The 23,848-nt window shown below is 44.2% G+C and overlaps 1 protein-coding gene across 13 annotated transcripts in view; it reads left to right on the top strand.

Annotated features, from left to right (window-relative positions):
• LOC128621001 (cytoplasmic dynein 2 heavy chain 1) overlaps window positions 1–23,848 on the top strand; it is an 83,568-nt gene that overhangs the window by 14,587 nt on the left and 45,133 nt on the right. For all 13 annotated transcript variants that reach the window (XR_008388211.1, XR_008388212.1, XR_008388207.1 and 10 more), the window contains exons 28-44: window positions 84–307; window positions 397–529; window positions 809–926; window positions 1,108–1,220; window positions 1,472–1,585; window positions 1,953–2,094; window positions 2,219–2,427; window positions 2,557–2,739; window positions 3,497–3,679; window positions 3,787–4,010; window positions 4,323–4,432; window positions 4,525–4,724; window positions 4,810–5,074; window positions 5,173–5,380; window positions 5,457–5,586; window positions 5,682–5,837; window positions 5,925–6,184. Coding sequence is in view for 2 of the 13 variants with exons in the window: in XM_053646433.1 (XP_053502408.1) it covers window positions 84–307; window positions 397–529; window positions 809–926; window positions 1,108–1,220; window positions 1,472–1,585; window positions 1,953–2,094; window positions 2,219–2,427; window positions 2,557–2,739; window positions 3,497–3,679; window positions 3,787–4,010; window positions 4,323–4,432; window positions 4,525–4,724; window positions 4,810–5,074; window positions 5,173–5,380; window positions 5,457–5,586; window positions 5,682–5,837; window positions 5,925–6,184 (2,972 nt within the window). In the remaining 11 variants the exon portion in view is untranslated. The remainder of the gene's footprint in view (window positions 1–83; window positions 308–396; window positions 530–808; window positions 927–1,107; window positions 1,221–1,471; window positions 1,586–1,952; window positions 2,095–2,218; window positions 2,428–2,556; window positions 2,740–3,496; window positions 3,680–3,786; window positions 4,011–4,322; window positions 4,433–4,524; window positions 4,725–4,809; window positions 5,075–5,172; window positions 5,381–5,456; window positions 5,587–5,681; window positions 5,838–5,924; window positions 6,185–23,848) is intronic.

Below are 23,848 nucleotides of genomic sequence, written 5' to 3'. Positions count from 1 at the left end.
TAAAGGAGAGAGAGAGAGAGAGAGAGAGATGATGTGAAATGTTCTGTGAGTCGCGTAACGCTTTTGTGTTTTCCCGTGTGGAGGTTGGAGATAACCGGTGTCTGCTGCAGTCTCTGAAGGACTCGCCGTATTACCAGCGCTTCCACGATAAGGTCTCTCTGTGGGAGACGCGTCTGGCAGACCTCGACGACTTCCTGCAGAGCCTCAACAGCATCCAGAGGAAGTGGCTCTACCTCGAGCCCATATTCGGGCGTGGCGCGTTGCCACGAGAGCAGGCCCGCTTTCAGAGAGTGGACCAGGACTTCAGGTCAGGAACCAGTGTGTGTTTATGCGCATGTTTGTGTGTGTGTGTACGGAGAAGACGAGATAGAGGGAGGTGTGTGTTTGTGTGTTTAGGGCCATAATGCGGGACGTGCAAAGAGACAGCAGAGCGGCGTCTCTAACCACACGAGCGGGAATGAGGAACTCTCTGAACACGATGCAGGATCAGCTACAGCGCTGTCAGAAGTCCCTGAATGATTTCCTCGAGGTGCTATATCTCTCTCTCTCTCTCACACACACACACACACACACACACACACACACACACACACACACACACAGAGAGAGCTATACGCTTGTCTCAGTTTGTTGAGCCTGTAAAATGAGGTGACATTAGGTGCCTTCTGTAATTAGTAAGATTACAATGCTTAGTTTTAAATCTGACTAGTTATCCAACAATGTCGAGGAACCCTTAAAGGAGCGTGCGGTTTGGGACACAGCTTTAAAATGGCCGACGCATCCTCTAACCCCTGTGTGACCTCCACAGGAGAAACGGTCTGCGTTTCCTCGTTTCTATTTCATCGGTGATGACGACCTGCTGGAGATACTGGGCCAAGCGACTAATCCCACCGTCATCCAGACACACCTGAAGAAGCTGTTTGCAGGTCACACACACACACTCACACACACGCACGCACGCATCCAAATGCACCCAAATACACATACATGTGCATGTGTATACCTATGTTTTGATGTTTTCTCTGGAATGTTTGGGTGCATTTGTGTATGTGTGTGTGTGTATATGTGTGTGTGTGTATATATATATATATGTCTGTGTGTGTGTAGGAATCCACAGTGTGGACTTTGACTCGAGCTGCAGCAGAATCACGGCCATGAAGTCACTAGAAGGAGAGACGGTCCCTCTGAGGAACACAATCACCATCTCTAATGATGTGGAGGTCTCTCTCTCAACACACACACAGACACACACACACACACAGACACACACACACACACTCATGGTGTGTAATGAGGTTTTATTCTATGGTGAACTCAGGATAACGGGTAAACACACAGACAGACAGGTGGAGTAAAACACTCGAGATGATGTTAGAGGAAGATAATCAACGACAGGGTGGTGTGATTGATGTTTTATTCGTCTCGTACCACATACGTCATATTTGTGTGTGTGTGTGTGTGTGTGTGTTAGGTGTGGCTCAGTGAACTGTCCTCAGAAATGAAGGAGACGTTGAAGTTCCTGCTGTGCGAGTGCATGAAAGCAGTGAAGGGAGGTGGAGTCGACCCCAACCGCTTCCCCTCGCAGGTTACACCATTTACATCTCCACTGAAATACAACTATTCAGTTATATTCTAATAATAATTATAAATATCTATTACAATCATTCCGTCATAAAATAACATCATATTATCACTGAATTACTCCGATCAAAGCATGGGGTGCACTTTTTAATTCCCTTGTAACAATCATTAAATATACCTATTATTATAATAATAATGTATAAATTTATGGTCACATAACATAATATAAGATATATTTAATAATGACATAGAATATGAGTTATATGACATGTTATAGACACATTATTTGAGAAATTATTATACATTTATAATACAAGTAAGAGGTACAAAAAAAAGAAGTAAATTATATAACTGTGTGTGTGTGAGAACAGATCCTGTGCCTGGCTGAACAGATCCAGTTTACAGAGGATGTAGAAAGCGCCATCTGTGAGCAGAACCTACACCAACTGGAACTGGAGCTGACGGCTAAACTGGAGCACTACACCGACACAAACTCTCGCGTCGAGTCTGCAGGTGCGCGCGCGCGCGCGTGTGTGTTTGATCTGTAAACGTTCGTAGCGGAATACGTTTACTAGCTAGCGAGCAAAAGGAGTTCGGTTTACTAGTTCAACGCTTTTGAAAGTTTGTGTGCTTTCAGAGTCCAGTGTGTTGCACTCGAAGCTGAAAGCTCTGATCCTGGATGTGATCCACAACCTGTCGGTGGTGCGGGAGCTGCTGGAGGTTCAGGTTCGCAGCACGGACGACTGGACGTGGACGAAACGGCTGCGTTTCTACCTGGACACAGACCGGCAGTGCTGCACCGTACGCATGGTGGACGCGGTGTTCGATTACACCTACGAGTACCAGGTCTCAACCCATACACACACGCTATTAAACCGTATAATAAACCGTGTAATAGGACACACAGAAGAAGAGATAAATAAATAGACAACCCTTTTTTTTTTTTTTTGGTCTTTTCTTTGTTCTATACTTAAGGGTAATGCCCCTAAGCTAGTGCACACTCCTCTGACGGATAAGTGCTACCTCACGCTGACTCAGGCCATGAGGATGGGTTTGGGAGGAAACCCATACGGACCTGCAGGAACCGGCAAAACAGAGTCTGTTAAAGCCCTGGGAGGACTTATGGGCAGACAGGTGCTGGTGTTCAACTGTGATGAGGTACGTACACACACACACACCAATATCAACATTGTGCTAAATCACATCATAATATTCTGAGAATTATGCTAGTAAAACACTTAGTGGCATGCTGTTACAAGAAACTAATCAGTGACGCGCTGATTGTTTTCCCATAACTAAGTTATTTTAGTGTTTTATTCCTCTTGTACTACAGCAGTTTGCTTACACGTCATAATTTTTATCTGTTTATTGTTACATTTAACGTTCCATGAGACAATTTTGCAGTCGTTTCTCTCTCTCTCTCTCTCTCTCTCTCTCTCTCTCTCCTTGACGTTAATAAGACACCTCGTGCCTCACGTCTGTTCTGAGGACTTTAGCACGTCCAGCTTCACCTCCGGGACCGGAGACTTCTTCCGATTTGTACTAAATAGCAGGTCATCATTAAAGGTGGTTAAATAAACCCGTTAGTGTGGAGCGTCCGTCGTACGAGTACACGTGTACGCTGTTACTATAGAAACGGTGACGTGTTATCGAACGCGCGCATTAATGTAAACCTTCACTGCACTCATTTCAGAGCTGCTGTTATAGAAAATTAATCCATGCTTCATCAATAACCAGTAAGAATTATTGAGGTATGGCTTAAAAAGGAATTTTAAGCAGAAGCCCACAGTCTTAAATTTGTGTGTGTGTGTCTGTGTGTCTGTGTGTCTGTGTGTGTGTGTGTCTGTGTGTGTCTGTGTGTGTCTGTGTGTGTCTGTGTGTGTCTGTGTGTGTGTGTGTGTGTGTGTGTGTGTAGGGCATCGACGTGAAGTCTATGGGTCGTATCTTCGTGGGGTTGATAAAGTGTGGCGCTTGGGGCTGCTTCGACGAGTTTAATCGTCTGGAGGAAGCCGTGCTGTCGGCTGTGTCCATGCAGGTCCAGGCCATTCAGGACTCGCTGAGACAGCACAGAGACACCTGTCACCTCCTGGGCAAAGAGGTAATATATAACATTCAGACTTGTAGCTGATTGGACAGTTACCAGTATTTTATGTAGTGCTATTGAGGGAATTGTGTGTTTGTGTGTGTGTGTGTGTGTGTGTGTAGGTGGAGCTGGACCGAAACTCCGGTGTGTTCATCACTCTGAACCCCGCCGGTAAAGGTTACGGAGGGAGACAGAAGCTTCCGGACAACCTGAAGCAACTTTTCCGCCCTGTTGCCATGACGACCCCGGATAACGAGCTCATTGCTGAGGTCATCCTCTACTCTGAGGGCTTCAAACAGGGGAAAGAGCTCGCACGCAAACTCACAGCTGTGTTCAACCTGGCCAGGTGAGTGCGCGCGCACACACACAGACACCGACACTGAGCTAACTCTAGTATGATGCCGCCATGACTGTTTCACCATGCTTTTCCAGTGATACGCATCAAATTTTTTGCATCAGACACAGTATATTTTAGAACGATGCCTAAAACGATGCCCTCCATCTAATGTTCTGGAAACATCTCCTGATCAATACCTTTTCGAATTTTTACACTGGTGTGTAGACTTTTTATATCCACTGTATATGAGCGTAGGGAGTCGTTGAGGTTGTTTATGTATTTATGTGTGAGTGTTATTGATGATGGTGTGTGTGTGTGTAGGGAGTTGTTGACCCCTCAGCAGCACTATGATTGGGGGCTGCGTGCTCTGAAGACGGTGCTGAAAGGCTGCGGGAATTTATTACAGCTACAGAGGAAACAAAACACACAAGGTATTATTATTATTAGTAGTATTATTATTATTATTATTGCTAATGCTTCAGCAGCAGTGTGTTAAAGACTCTCTGTTCCCCCGTCTGCGCAGTCAGTGAGAGTGTGTTAGTGCTGCAGGCTCTCAGGTTGAACACGCTCTCGAAGCTGACGTTCTCGGACAGCGCTCGTTTCGACGCCCTGCTCAGGAGCGTCTTTCCTGGAGTGGACTTCAACGAGGTGCGCTACGAAGAGCTGAGGGCCGCCCTGCTGGGCGCTTATGAAGAAGCACATCTCGAGATCATACCTAGCCAGGTACACACACACATTCGATGAAACAAATCCGATGTCTGACTATAAACAGCTCTCGGTAGTGCAGTTAGATTGTGTGTGTGTGTAGGTGAGGAAGGCTCTGGAGCTGTATGAACAGATGAGGCAGCGGATGGGCGTGGTCATGGTGGGTCCGAGCGGCTGTGGGAAGTCGACGGTGTGGCGTTTGCTGCGTGCCGCGCTGAAGCGTCTCGGGCTCACGGTGCAGCACCACACCGTCAACCCTAAAGCGCTGAGCCGACAGCGGCTACTGGGACACATGGACATGGACACACGCGAGTGGAGCGACGGTGTCATCACCACTGCTTCCAGACATGTCATCCGGGAACCTCAAGGTGACGCACACACACACTTCTCCCTCAAACGCTGTGGCCTTTCCTCCATATTGATTTTTCTCTCTCTCGCTCTCATTCACTCTTTCATTCTCTCTTAGAGGTGAGTTCATGGATCGTGTGCGACGGCGATATCGACCCAGAGTGGGTGGAGTCCCTGAACTCCGTCCTGGACGACAACCGTTTGCTGACGATGCCGAGCGGAGAACGCATTCAGTTCGGCCCGAATGTCAACTTCCTGTTCGAGACCCATGACCTGAGCTGTGCTTCCCCCGCCACCATCTCCCGCATGGGCATCATCTTCCTCAGGTAGCTGAGTACAACTTATCATGTCTAACAATATAATCCTGTATACAAGTGTTATACAAGTGTGTGTGTGGGACAGCGATGAGGACACTGACGTGAGCGCGCTGCTAAAAGCGTGGTTAAGGAGAGAGCAGGTGGAGAACAGGGACAATCTGGAGAACTGGATTAATGATTACTTCCAGCGAGCACTCGACTGGGTGCTCACACAGGTACACACACACACACACTTGAAATGGAGTTATAAAGTAACGTATGTATTCTTATGTCTATATCACAGTGTGTGTTTAACTTGTTCTCTCTCTAGGGGGAGTGTGTGGTAGAGACCAGTCTGGTAGGGGCTGTCCTGAATGGTTTGTCCCATCTCGGGGGGGTGAGCGAGCGGGGGGAGTTTATAGTCGGGTTGATCCGTGGACTCGGGGGAAACCTGCAGCTCAAATCACGACAGGAGTTCGCTAAGCAGGTCAGAGAATGCGTGTGTGTGTTTGTGTGTGTGTGTGTGCGCATGCAGGTTGTCGTTTTGTATACAAGTGTGTGTGTGTGTGTGTAGGTGCTAACCTGGGCAGGTGAGAGCCCTCCTGACCCGCGGAACCCTCTGGATCTGTGCTATGATGGTGACTCTGGCCGGGTGCGTGCGTACGAGGTGCAGCGTGGAGACGGAGTGTGCGTGGAGGACTTCATATATACGCACACACTCCCCGTCATACACACTCCACACACACAGGACGCGCTACACAACTTCACACGCTGGCTGCAGGCCGGAAACACACAGCCGTTCCTGCTGGTTGGGCCAGAGGGCTGTGGCAAGGGGTACAGCATGCACACACACACACCCTTATACACAGCTGTATACACACTCACTTATATACACACCCATGTACACAGCCTTATAGACACAGCCTTATACACACCCGTATACACACTCACTTATACACACACCCTTATACATACACCCTTATACACACCCATATACACACAGCCTTATATACACCCGTATACACACAACCTTACACACAGCCTTATACACACCCCTATACACACCCTTACGCACACCCGTATACACACAGCCTTATACACACCCTTATACACACACCCGTTTACACACCCGTATACACACACCCGTATACACACACCCGTATACACACAGCCTTATACACACAGCCTTATACACACAGCCTTATACACACTCTTATACAAACCCGTATACGCACAGCCTTATACACACCCGTATGCACACCCGTATACACACACCCGTATACACACACCCTTATACACAACCGTATACACACCGCCTTATACACACCCTTATACACACCCACTTATTCACACACCCTTATACACACAGCCTTATACACACACCCTTATACACACCCGTATACACACACCCGTATATACACACCCATATATACACACCCATATATACACACCCATATACACACAGCCTTATACACACCCGAATACACACCCGTATACACGCAGCCTTATACACACACACCCTTATACACACTCACTTATACACACACCCTTATACACACTCACTTATTCACACCCCCTTATGCACACCCATATACACACTGACTTATTCACACACCCATATACACACACCCTTATTCACACACCCTTATTCACACACCCTTATTCACACACCCGTATACACACTCACTTATTCACACAGCCGTATACACACAGCCTTATACACACACGTATACACACCCGTATACACACCCGTATACACACACCCATATACACACCCATATACACACCCGTATACTCACTCACTTATTCACACACATTTATACACACACCCTTATACACACCCGTATACACATCCGTATATACACTCACTTATTCACACACCCTTATACACACCCGTATATACACACCCGTATACACAGCCTTATACACACCCTTATACACACAGCCTTATACACACTCTTATACAAACCTGTATACGCACAGCCTTATACACACCCGTATACACACTCGTATGCACACCCGTATACACACAGCCTTATACACACCCATATACACACCCTTATACACACAGCCTTATACACACCCTTATACAAACCCGTATACTCACAGCCTTCTACACACCCGTATACACACTCGTATGCACACCCGTATACACACAGCCTTATACACACCCATATATACACACCCATATACACACAGCCTTACACAGCCGTATACACAGCCGTATACACACAGCCTTATACACACTCTTATACAAACCCGTATACGCACAGCCTTATACACACCCATATACACACAGCCTTACACAGCCGTATACACAGCCTTATACACACAGCCTTATACACACTCTTATACAAACCCGTATACGCACAGCTTTATACACACCCGTGTACACACACCCGTATACACACACCCGTATACACACACCCGTATACACACAGCCTTATACACACCGCCTTATACACACCCTTATACACACCCACTTATTCACACACCCATATACACACAGCCTTATACACACCCGTATACACGCAGCCTTATGCACACCCTTATACACACACCCTTATACACACTCACTTATACACACACCCCTATACACACTGACTTATACACACACCCTTATACACACAGCCTTATACACACCCGTATACACTCTCACTTATTCACACACCCGTATACACACAGCCTTTTACACACGTATACACACCTGTATACACACACCATTATACACACCCATATACACACTCGCTGATTCACACACCCTTATACACACACCCGTATACACACCCGTATACTCACTCACTTATACACACACCCCTATACACACCCGTATACACACTGACTTATACACACACCCTTATACACACACCCGTATACACACCCGTATACACCCTCACTTATTCACACACCCGTATACACACAGCCTTTTACACACGTATACACACCTGTATACACACAGCCTTTTACACACGTGTATACACACATTTATACACACAACCTTATACACACATTTATACACACAACCTTATACACACCCGTATACACACTCGCTTATTCACACACCCGTATACACACCCGTATACACACTCACTTATTCACACTCACTTATTCACACACATTTATACACACAACCTTATACACACCCGTATACACACACCCGTATACTCACTCACCTATTCACACACATTTATACACACAACCTTATACACACCCGTATACTCACTTATTCACACACCCTTATACACACAACCTTATACACACCTGTATACACACTCACTTATTCACACACCCTTATACACACAGCCTTAGACACTCACTTATTCACACTCACTTATCCACACACCCTTATACACACTCACTTATTCACACATCCTTTTACATTCACCCGTGTACACACCCGTATACGCACTCACTTATTCACACACCTTTATACATACACCGTATACACACCCGTATACACACTCACTTATTCACGCACCCTTATATACACACCCGTATACACACCCGTACACCCAACCTTATACACACCCGTATACGCACTCCCTTATACACACCCGTATACACACTCCCGTATACACACCTGTATTCTCACTCACTTATTCACACACTTTTATACACACAACCTTATACACACCTGTATACACACAGCCTTATACACCGTTATACACACCTGTATACACACTCACTTATTCACACACCCTTATACACACAACCTTATACACACCCGTATGCACACAACCTTATACACACCCGTATAGACACTCACTTATTCACACACCCTTATAAACACACCCGTATACACACCCATATACACACAACCTTATACACACCTTTATACACACAGCCTTTTACACACCCTTATACACACCCATATGCTCACTCACTTATTTACACACCCTTATACACACCTGTGTACACACCCGTATACACACCGTCTTGTACACACCCTTATACACACCCGTATACACACTCACTTATTCACACACCCATATACACACAGCCTTATACACACCCGAATACACACTTAGTTATTCACACACCCATATACACACCCATATACACACACCCATATACACACACCCGTATACACACACCCGTATTCACACACCCTTATACATACACCCGTATACACACACCCGTATTCACACACCCTTATTCACACACCCTTATACATACACCCGTATACACACTCACTTATTCACACACCCGTATACACACAGCCTTATACACAGAGCCTTATACACACAGCCTTATACACACATGTATACACACCCGTATACACACACCCTTATACACACCCGTATACTCACTCACTTATTCGCACACATTTATACACACACCCTTATACACACCCGTATACACACTCACTTATACACAGTCTTATACACATCCCTATACACACCCGTACACACAGCCTTATACACACTCTTATACAAACCCGTATACGCACAGCCTTATACACACCCGTATACACACACCCGTATACACACCCGTATACTCACTCACTTATTTACACACATTTATACACACAACCTTATACACACCCGTATACACACTCGCTTATTCACACACCCGTATACACACCCTTATACACACTCACTTATTCACACTCACTTATTCACACTCACTTATTCACACCCGTATACACACTCACTTATTCACACACCCGTATACACACCCTTATACACACTCACTTATTCACACTCACTTATTCACACACATTTATACACACAACCTTATACACACCCGTATACACACTCGCTTATTCACACACCCGTATACACACCCGTATACACACCTGTATGCACACTCACTTATTCACACACCCTTATACACACCCGTGTACACACCCGTATACACACTCACTTATTCACACACCCTTATAAACATACCCGTATACACAACCTTATACACACCTTTATACACACAGCCTTTTACACACCCTTATACACACCCATATGCTCACTCACTTATTTACACTCCCTTATACACACCTGTGTACACATTCACTTATTCACACACCCTTATACACACCCGTATACACACACCCGTATACACACCGCCTTATACACACCGCCTTATACACACCTGTATACACACTTAGTTATTCACACACCCATATACACACCCTTATACACACACCCTTATACACACTCACTTATACACACACCCGTATACACACACCCGTATACACACAGCCTTATACACACCCGTATACACACCCCCTTATACACACCCGTATACACACCCGTATACTCACTCACTTATTCACACACATTTATACACACCCCCTTATACACACAGCCTTATACACACCCATATACACACACCCGTATACACACCCTTATACACACAGCCTTATACACACTCTTATACAAACCCGTATACGCACAGCCTTATACACACTCGTATGCACACCCGTATACACACAGCCTTATACACACCCATATATACACACCCATATATACACACCCGTATACACACCCGTATACACACCCGTATACACACCCTTATACACACACCCTTATACACACACCCTTATACACACAGTCTTATACACACAGCCTTGTACACACTCTTATACAAACCCGTATACGCACAGCCTTATACACACTCGTATGCACACCCGTATACACACAGCCTTATACACACCCATATATACACACCCATATACACACAGCCTTATACATACCCGTATACACAGCCGTATACACACACCCTTATACACACCCTTATACACACCCACTTATTCACACACCCATATACACACAGCCTTATACACACCCGAATACACACCCGTATAGATGCAGCCTTATACACACCCGTATACACACTTAGTTTTTCACACACCCTTATACACACACCCTTATACACACTCACTTATACACACACCCCTATACACACCCGTATACACACTGACTTATACACACACCCTTATACACACACCCTTATACACACAACCTTATACACACCCGTATACACTCACTTATTCACACACCCGTATACACACAGCCTTTTACACACGTATACACACCTGTATACACACACCCTTATACACACCCGTATACACACACCCGTATACACACCCGTATACACACTCACTTATTCACACAGCTTATACACACACCCGTATACACACCCGTTTACAGTCTCACTTATTCACACACCCGTATACACACAGCCTTTTACACACGTATACACACCTGTATACACACACCATTATACACACCCGTATACACACACTTATTCACACTCACTTATTCACACACCCTTATACACACAGCCTTACACACACCCGTATACTCACTCACTTATTCACGCACATTTATACACACGACCTTATACACACCCGTATACACACTCGCTTATTCACACACCCGTATACACACCTGTATTCTTACTCACTTATTCACACACTTTTATACACACAACCTTATACACACCTGTATACACACAACCTTATACACACCCGTATACACACTCACTTATTCACACACCCTTATAAACACACCCGTATACCCACCCGTATACACAACCTTATAAACAACCTTGTACACACCTTTATACACACAGCCTTTTACACACCCTTATACACACCCATATACACACACCCTTATACACACCCGTATACACACACCCGTATACACACTCACTTATTCACACACCCATATACACACAGCCTTATACACACCCGAATACACACCCGTATACAGCAAGCTTATACACACCCGTATACACACTTATTCACACACCCATATACACACCCATATACACACCCATGTACACACCCTTATACACACACCCTTATACACACTCACTTATACACACACCCTTATACACACTCACTTATTCACACACCCTTATACACACACCCTTATGCACACCCATATACACACTGACTTATTCACACATCCTTATACATACACCCGTATACACACACCCTTATTCACACACCCTTATACACACCCGTATACACAGACTTATTCACACACCCTTATACATACACCCTTATACACACACCCTTATACACACCCGTATACACACTCACTTATACACACAGCCTTATACACACCCGTATACACACACCCTTATACACACCCGTATACACACTCACTTATACACACAGCCTTATACACATCCCTATACACACCCGTATACACACCCGTATACACACCCATATACACACCCTTATACACACAACCTTATACACACCCGTATACACACTCGTATGCACACCCGTATACACACACCCTTATACACACCCATATATACACACATATATACACACAGCCTTATACATACCCATATACACAGCCTTATACACACAGCCTTATACACACTCTTATACAAACTCGTATACGCACAGCTTTATACACACCCGTGTACACACACCCGTATACACACACCCGTATACACACAGCCTTATACACACCGCCTTATACACACCCTTATACACACCCACTTATTCACACAGCCTTATACACACCCTTATACACACCCACTTATTCACACACCTTTATACACACCCATATACACACCCTTATACACACACCCTTATACACACTCACTTATACACACACCCCTATACCCACCCGTATACACACTGACTTATACACACACCCGTATACACTCTCACTTATTCACACACCCGTATACACTCTCACTTATTCACACACCCGTATACACACAGCCTTTCCACACGTATACACACCTGTATACACACACCATTATACACACCCGTATACACACCCGTATACTCACTCACTTATTTACACACATTTATACACACAACCTTATACACACCCGTATACACACTCGCTTATTTACACACCCGTATACACACCCTGATACACACTCACTTATTCACACACATTTATACACACAACCTTATACTCACTCGTATACAAACTCGCTTATTCACACACCTGTATACACACCCGTATACTCACTCACTTATTCACACATTTATACACACAACCTTATACACACCCTTATATACACTCACTTATTCACACTCACTTATTCACACACCCGTATACACACCCGTATACACACCTGTATTCTTACTCACTTATTATACTCAGCAATTCACACACATTTATACACACAACCTTATACACACCCGTATACACACGCCCTTACACACACCCGTATACACACACCCGTATACACACCCGTATACTCACTCACCTATTCACACACATTTATATACACAACCTTATACACACCTGTATACACACTCACTTATTCACACACCCTTATACACACCCGTATGCACACTCACTTATTCACACACCCTTATACACACAGCCTTATAGACACTCACTTATTCACACTCACTTATGAACACACCCTTATACACACCCTTATACACACTCACTTATTCACACATCCTTTTACATACACCCGTGTACACACCCGTATACGCACTCACTTATTCACACACCCTTATCCACACACCCGTGTACATACCCGTATACGCACTCACTTATTCACACACCCGTATACACACCCGTACACCCAACCTTATACACACCCATATACACACCCATATACACAGCCTTATACACACCCATATACACACCCGTATACACACCCTTATACACACACCCTTATACACACCCGTATGCACACTCACTTATTCACACACCCTTATACACACAGCCTTATAGACACTCACTTATTCACACTCACTTATGAACACACCCTTATACACACCCTTATACACACTCACTTATTCACACACCCTTATACACACACCCTTATGCACACCCGTATACACACAGCCTTATACACACACGTATACACACCCGTATACACACCCGTATACTCACTCACTTATTCACACACATTTATACACACCCCCTTATACACACAGCCTTATACACACCCTTATACACACAGCCTTATACACACTCTTATACAAACCCGTATACGCACAGCCTTATACACACCCGTATACACACACCCTTATACACACCCTTATACACACAGCCTTATACACACTCGTATACACACAGCCTTATACACACCCATATACACACACCCATATACACACACCCTTATACACACACCCTTATACACACACCCTTATACACACAGCCTTATACACACAGCCTTATACACACTCTTATACAAACCCGTATACGCACAGCCTTATACACACCCGTATACACACTCGTATGCAGACCCGTATACACACAGCCTTATACACACCCATACATACACACCCTTACACACAGAGCCTTACACACCCACTTATTCACACACCCATATACACACAGCCTTATACACACCCGAATACACACCCGTATACACGCAGCCTTATACACACCCGTATACACAATTAGTTATTCACACACCCTTATACACACACCCTTATACACACAGCCTTATACACACCCGTATACACTCTCACTTATTCACACACCCGTATACACACAGCCTTTTACACACGTATACACACCTGTATACACACACCATTATACACACCCGTATACACACACCCGTATACACACCCGTATACACACCCGTATACACACTCACTTATTCACACACCCTTATACACACAGCCTTACACACACCCGTATACACACCCATATACAGTCTCACTTATTCACACACCCGTATACACACAGCCTTTTACACACGTATACACACCTGTATACACACACCGTTATACACACCCGTATACACACCCTTATACACACCCGTATACACACTCACTTATTCACACACCCTTATACACACAGCCTTACACACACCCGTATACACACACCCGTATACACACTCACTTATTCACACCCGTATACACACCCTTATACACACCCGTATACACACACCCGTATACACACCCGTATACTCACTCACTTATTCACACACATTTATACACACACCCGTATACACACCCGTATACTCACTCACTTATTCACACACATTTATACACACAACCTTATACACACCCGTATACACACACCCGTATACTCACTCAAGTATTCACACACATTTATACACACATTTATACCTTATACACACCCGTGTGTCACTTATTCACTTATTCACACACCCTTATACACACACCCGTGTACACACCCGTATACGCACTCACTTATTCACACACCCGTATACACACCCGTATACGCACTCACTTATTGACACACCTTTATACATACACCGTATACACACCCGTATACACACTCACTTATTCACCCACCCTTATATACACACCCGTACACCCAACCTTATACACACCCGTATACACACCTGTATGCGCACACCCGTATACGCACTCCCTTATACACACCCGTATACACACTCCCTTATACACACCCGTATACACACACCCGTATACACACCTGTATTCTCACTCACTTATTCACACACTGTTATACACACAACCTTATACACACAGCCTTATACACCCTTATACACAACCTTATACACACCCGTATACACACTCACTTATTCACACACCCTTATAAACACACCCGTATACACACCTACAACCTTATACACACCTTTATACACACAGCCTTTTACACACCCTTATACACACCCATATGCTCACTCACTTATTTACACACCCTTATACACACCTGTGTACACATTCACTTATTCACACACACGTATACACACCCGTATACACACACCCTTATACACACCCGTATGCACACACCCGTATACACACCGTATTATACACACCCTTATACACACCCGTATACACACTCACTTATTCACACACCCATATACACACAGCCTTATACACACCCGAATACACACCCGTATACACGCAGCCTTATACACACCCGTATACACACACCCTTATACACACACCCTTATACACACCCGTATACACACTCACTTATTCACACACCCATATACACACAGCCTTATACACACAGCCTTACACACACATATATACACACCCGTATACACACACCCTTATACACACCCGTATACACACTCACTTATACACACAGCCTTATACACATCCCTATACACATCCCTATACACACCCGTATACACACCCGTATACTCAATCACTTATTCACACATTTATACACACAACCTTATACACAACCGTATACACACAACCTTATACACACAGCCTTATACACCCTTATACACACCCGTATACACACTCACTTATTCACACACCCTTATACACACAACCTTATACACACCCGTATACACACTCACTTATTCACACACCCTTATAAACACACCCGTATACACACCCGTATACACACCCATATACACACAACCTTATACACACCTTTATACACACAGCCTTTTACACACCCTTATACACACCCATATGCTCACTCACTTATTTACACACCCTTATACACACCTGTGTACACATTCACTTATTCACACACCCTTATACACACACGTATACACACCCATATACACACACCCTTATACACACCCGTATACACACACCCGTATACACACCGTCTTATACACACCCGTATACACACCCATATACACACCCGTATACACACTCACTTATTCACACACCCATATACACACACCCATATACACACCCATATACACACCCTTATACACACACCCTTATACACACTCACTTATTCACACACCCTTATGCACACCCATATACACACTGACTTATTCACACACCCTTATACATACACCCGTATACACACACCCGTATACACACACTCTTATACACACACCCGTATACACACACCCTTATTCACACACCCTTATACACACCCGTATACACACCTGTATACACACTGACTTATTCACACACCCTTATACATACACCCTTATACATACACCCTTATACACACAGCCTTATACACACAGCCTTATACACACCCGTATACACACCCTTATACACACCCTTATACACACAGCCTTATACACACTCTTAGACAAATCCGTATACGCACAGCCTTATACACACCCGTATGCACACCCGTATACACACAGCCTTATACACACCCATATATACACACCCATATATACACACCCATATACACACACCCTTATACACACAGCCTTATACAAACCCGTATACGCACAGCCTTATACACACCCGTATACACACTCGTATGCACACCCGTATACACACAGCCGTATACACACCCATATATACACACCCATATATACACACCCATATACACACAGCCTTATACACACCCATATATACACGCACACCCTTATACACACACCCTTATACACACAGCCTTATACACACTCTTATACAAACCTGTATACGCACAGCCTTATACACACCCGTATACACACTCGTATGCACACCCGTATACACACAGCCTTATACACACCCATATATACACACCCATATACACACAGCCTTATACACAGCCGTATACACACTCACTTATTCACACACCCGTATACACACAGCCTTTTACACTCGTATACACACCTGTATACACACACCATTATACACACCCGTATACATACCCTTATACACACAGCCTTATACACACTCTTATACAAACCTGTATACGCACAGCCTTATACACACCCGTATACACACTCGTATGCACACCCGTATACACACAGCCTTATACACACCCATATATACACACCCATATACACACAGCCTTATACACAGCCGTATACACACTCACTTATTCACACACCCGTATACACACAGCCTTTTACACTCGTATACACACCTGTATACACACACCATTATACACACCCGTATACATACCCGTATACTCACTCACTTATTCACACACATTTATACACACAACCTTATACACACCCGTATACACACTCGCTTATTCACACACCCGTATACACACCTGTATACACACACCCATATACTCACTAACTTATTCACACACCCTTATACACACAGCCTTATACACACCCGTATACACACTCGCTTATTCACACAACCTTATACACACCCGTATACACACTCGCTTATTCACACGCCTTTACACACACCCGTATACACACCCCCGCATACACACCCGTATACACACACCCGTATACTCACTAACTTATTCACACACCCTTATACACACAACCTTATACACACCTGTATACACACTCACTTATTCACACACCCTTATACACACACCCTTATACACACCCGTGTACACACCTGTATGCACACTCACTTATTCACACACCCTTATACACACAGCCTTATTCACACTCACTTATTCACACTCACTTATCCACACACCCTTATACACACAGCCTTATACACACTCTTATACAAACCCGTATACGCACAGCCTTCTACACACCCGTATACACACTCGTATGCACACCCGTATACACACAGCCTTATACACGCCCATATATACACACCCATATACACACAGCCGTATACACAGCCGTATACACAGCCGTATACACACTCTTATACAAACCCGTATACGCACAGCTTTATACACACCCGTGTACACACACCCGTATACACACACCCGTATACACACAGCCTTATACACACCGCCTTATACACACCCACTTATTCACACACCCATATACACACAGCCTTATACACACCCGAATACACACCCGTATACACGCAGCCTTATACACACCCTTATACACACACCCTTATACACACTCACTTATACACACACCCCTATACACACCCGTATACACACTGACTTATACACACCCTTATACACACAGCCTTATACACTCCCGTATACACTCTCACTTATTCACACACCCGTATACACACAGCCTTTTACACACGTATGCACACCTGTATACACACACCATTATACACACCCTTACACACACCCGTATACACACTCACTTATTCACACACCCTTATACACACAGCCTTATACACACACCCGTATACACACCCGTATACACACTCGCTTATTCACACACCCGTATACACACACCCGTATACACACCCGTATACACACTCACTTATTCACACTCACTTATTCACACACATTTATACACACAACCTTATACACACCCGTATACACACTCGCTTATTCACACACCCGTATACACACCCGTATACACACTCACTTATTCACACTCACCTATTCACACACATTTATACACACAACCTTATACACACCCGTATACACACGCCCTTACACACACCCGTATACTCACTCACCTATTCACACACATTTATATACACAACCTTATACACACCTGTATACACACTCACTTATTCACACATCCTTTTACATACACCCGTGTGCACACCCGTATACGCACTCACTTATTCACACACCCTTATACACACACCCGTGTACACACCCGTATACGCACTCACTTATTCACACACCTTTATACATACACCGTATACACACCCGTATACACACTCACTTATTCACACACCCTTATATACACACCCGTATACACACCCGTACACCCAACCTTATACACACCCGTATACACACTCGCTTATTCACACACCCGTATACACACACCCGTATACTCACTCACCTATTCACACACATTTATACACACAACCTTATACACACCCGTATACACACGCCCTTACACACACCCGTATACTCACTCACCTATTCACACACATTTATATACACAACCTTATACACACCTGTATACACACTCACTTATTCACACACCTTTATACATACACCGTATACACACCCGTATACACACTCACTTATTCACACACCCTTATATACACACCCGTATACACACCCGTACACCCAACCTTATACACACCCATATACAGAGCCTTATACACACCCTTATACACACCCGTATCCACACCCGTATACACACTCCCTTATACACACCCGTATACGCACTCCCTTAGACACACCCGTATACGCACTCCCTTATACACCCCCGTATACACACTCCCTTATACACACCCGTATACACACCTGTATTCTCACTCACTTATTCACACACTTTTATACACACAACCTTATACACACCCGTATACACACAGCCTTATACACCCTTATACACACCGGTATACACACTCACTTATTCACACACCCTTATACACACAACCTTATACACACCCGTATGCACACAACCTTATACACACCCGTATACACACTCACTTATTCACACACCCTTATAAACACACCCGTATACCCACCCGTATACACACCCGTATACACACCCGTATACACACCCATATATACACACCCGTATACACACCGCCTTATACACACCCGTATACACACCCGTATACACACTTGTATTCACACACCCTTATACACACTCACTTATTCACACGCCCTTACACACACCCGTATACACACTCACTTATTCACACACCCTTATACACACAACCTTATATACACCTGTATACAAACTCACTTATTCACACACCCTTATACACACCTGTGTACACACCCGTATGCACACTCACTTATTCACACACCCTTATACACACAGCCTTATAGACAGTCACTTATTCACACTCACTTATCCACACACCCTTATACACACAGCCTTATACACACTCTTATACAAACCCGTATACGCACAGCCTTCTACACACCCGTATACACACAGCCTTATACACACCCATATATACACACCCATATACTCACAGCCTTACACAACGGTATACACAGCGGTATACACAGCCGTATACACACAGCCTTATACACACAGCCTTATACACACCCATATATACACACCCATATACACACAGCCTTACACAACGGTATACTCAGCGGTATACACAGCCGTATACACACAGCCTTATACACACTCTTGTACAAACCCGTATACGCACAGCTTTATACACACCCGTGTACACACACCCGTATACACACACCCGTATACGCACAGCCTTATACACACCCACTTATTCACACACCCTTATACACACACCCTTATACACACTCACTCATACACACACCCTTATACACACCCTTATACACACTCACTTATTCACACACCCTTATACACACAGCCTTACACACACCCGTATACACACCCGTTTACACTCTCACTTATTCACACACCCGTATACACACAGCCTTTTACACACGTATACACACCTGTATACACACACCATTATACACACCCGTATACACACCCTTATACACACCCGTATACACACAGCCTTACACACACCCTTATACACACCCGTATACACACTCACTTATTCACACACATTTATACACACAACCTTATACACACCCGTATACACACTCGCTTATTCACACACCCATATACACACTCTTATACACACTCACTTATTCACACTCACTTATTCACACACATTTATACCCACAACCTTATACACACCCGTATACACACTCGCTTATTCACACACCCGTATACACACCCGTATACACACCCTTATACTCACTCACCTATTCACACACATTTATACACACAATCTTATACACACTCACTTATTCACACGCCCTTACGAACACCCATATATACACACCCGTATACTCACTCACTTATTCACACACCCTTATACACACAACCTTATACACACCTGTATACACACTCACTTATTCACACACCCTTATACACACAGCCTTATAGACACTCACTTATTCACACTCACTTATTCACACATCCTTTTACATACACCCTTGTACACACCCGTATACGCACTCACTTATTCACACACCCTTATACACACACCCGTATACACACCCTTATACGCACTCACTTATTCACACACCTTTATACATACACCGTATACACACCCGTATACGCACTCACTTATTCACACACCCTTATATACACACCCGTATACACACCCGTACACCCAACCTTATACACACCCGTATACACACCCATATACACAGCCTTATACACAGCCTTATACACACCCTTATACACACCCGTATCCACACCCGTATACACATCTGTATACGCACACCCGTATACGCACTCCCTTATACACACCCGTATACACACTCCCTTATACACACCAGTATACACACCCGTATACACACCTGTATTCTCACTCACTTATTCACACACTTTTATACACACAACCTTATACACACCTGTATACACAGCCTTATACACCCTTATACACACCCGTATACACACTCACTTATTCACACACCCTTATACACACCTTATACACACCCATATGCACACAACCTTATACACACCCACATACACACTCACTTATTCACACACCCTTATAAACACACTCGTATACCCACCCGTATACACAACCTTATACACACCTTTATACACACAGCCTTTTACACACCCTTATACACACCCATATGCTCACTCACTTATTCACACACCCTTATGCACACTCCCTTATACACACACGTATACACACCCATATACACACACCCGTATACACACCGCCTTATACACACCGCCTTATACACACCCTTATACACACCCATATACACACCCGTATACACACTCACTTATTCACACACCCATATACACACTGCCATATACACACCCGAATACACACCCGTATACACGCAGCCTTATACACACCCGTATACACACTTAGTTATTCACACACCCATATACACACCCATATACACACCCTTATACACACACCCTTATACACACTCACTTATACACACTCACTTATACACACTCACTTATACACACTCACTTATTCACACACCCTTATACACACACCCTTATACACACTCACTTATACACACACCCCTATACACACCCGTATACACACTGACTTATACACACACCCTTATACACACCCGTATACACTCTCACTTATTCACACACCCGTATACACACAGCCTTTTACACACGTATACACACACCATTATACACACCCGTATACACACCCTTATACACACCCGTATACACACTCACTTATTCACACAGCCTTATACACACCCGTATACACACCCGTATACACACCCGTGTACACACCCATACACACACCCGTATACACACCCGTATACTCACTCACTTATTCACACACTCGCTTATTCACACACCCGTATACACACCCTTATACACACTCACTTATTCACACTCACTTATTCACACACATTTATACACACCCTTATACACACTCACTTATACACACACCCGTATACTAACTCACTTATTCACACACATTTATATACACACCCTTCTACACACCCGTATACGCACTCACTTATTCACACATCCTTTTACATACACCCGTGTACACACCCGTATACGCACTCACTTATTCACACACCCTTATATACACACCCGTATACACACCCGTACACCCAACCTTATACACACTCGTATACACAGCCTTATACACACCCGTATACACACTCCCTTATACACACCCGTATACACACCTGTATTCTCACTCACTTATTCACACACTTTTATACACACAACCTTATACACATCTGTATACACACAACCTTATACACACAGCCTTATACACCCGTATACACACCCTTATACACACCCGTATACACACACCCTTATTCACACACCCTTATACACACAACCTTATACACCCCCGTATGCACACAACTTTATACACACCTGTATACGCACTCACTTATTCACACACCCTTATAAACACACCCG

The sequence above is a fragment of the Ictalurus furcatus genome, chromosome 17, assembly GCF_023375685.1.
Source record: "Ictalurus furcatus strain D&B chromosome 17, Billie_1.0, whole genome shotgun sequence".
In the NCBI taxonomy this organism is placed as follows: domain Eukaryota; kingdom Metazoa; phylum Chordata; class Actinopteri; order Siluriformes; family Ictaluridae; genus Ictalurus; species Ictalurus furcatus.
This window is presented reverse-complemented; position numbering and strand designations above follow the sequence as displayed.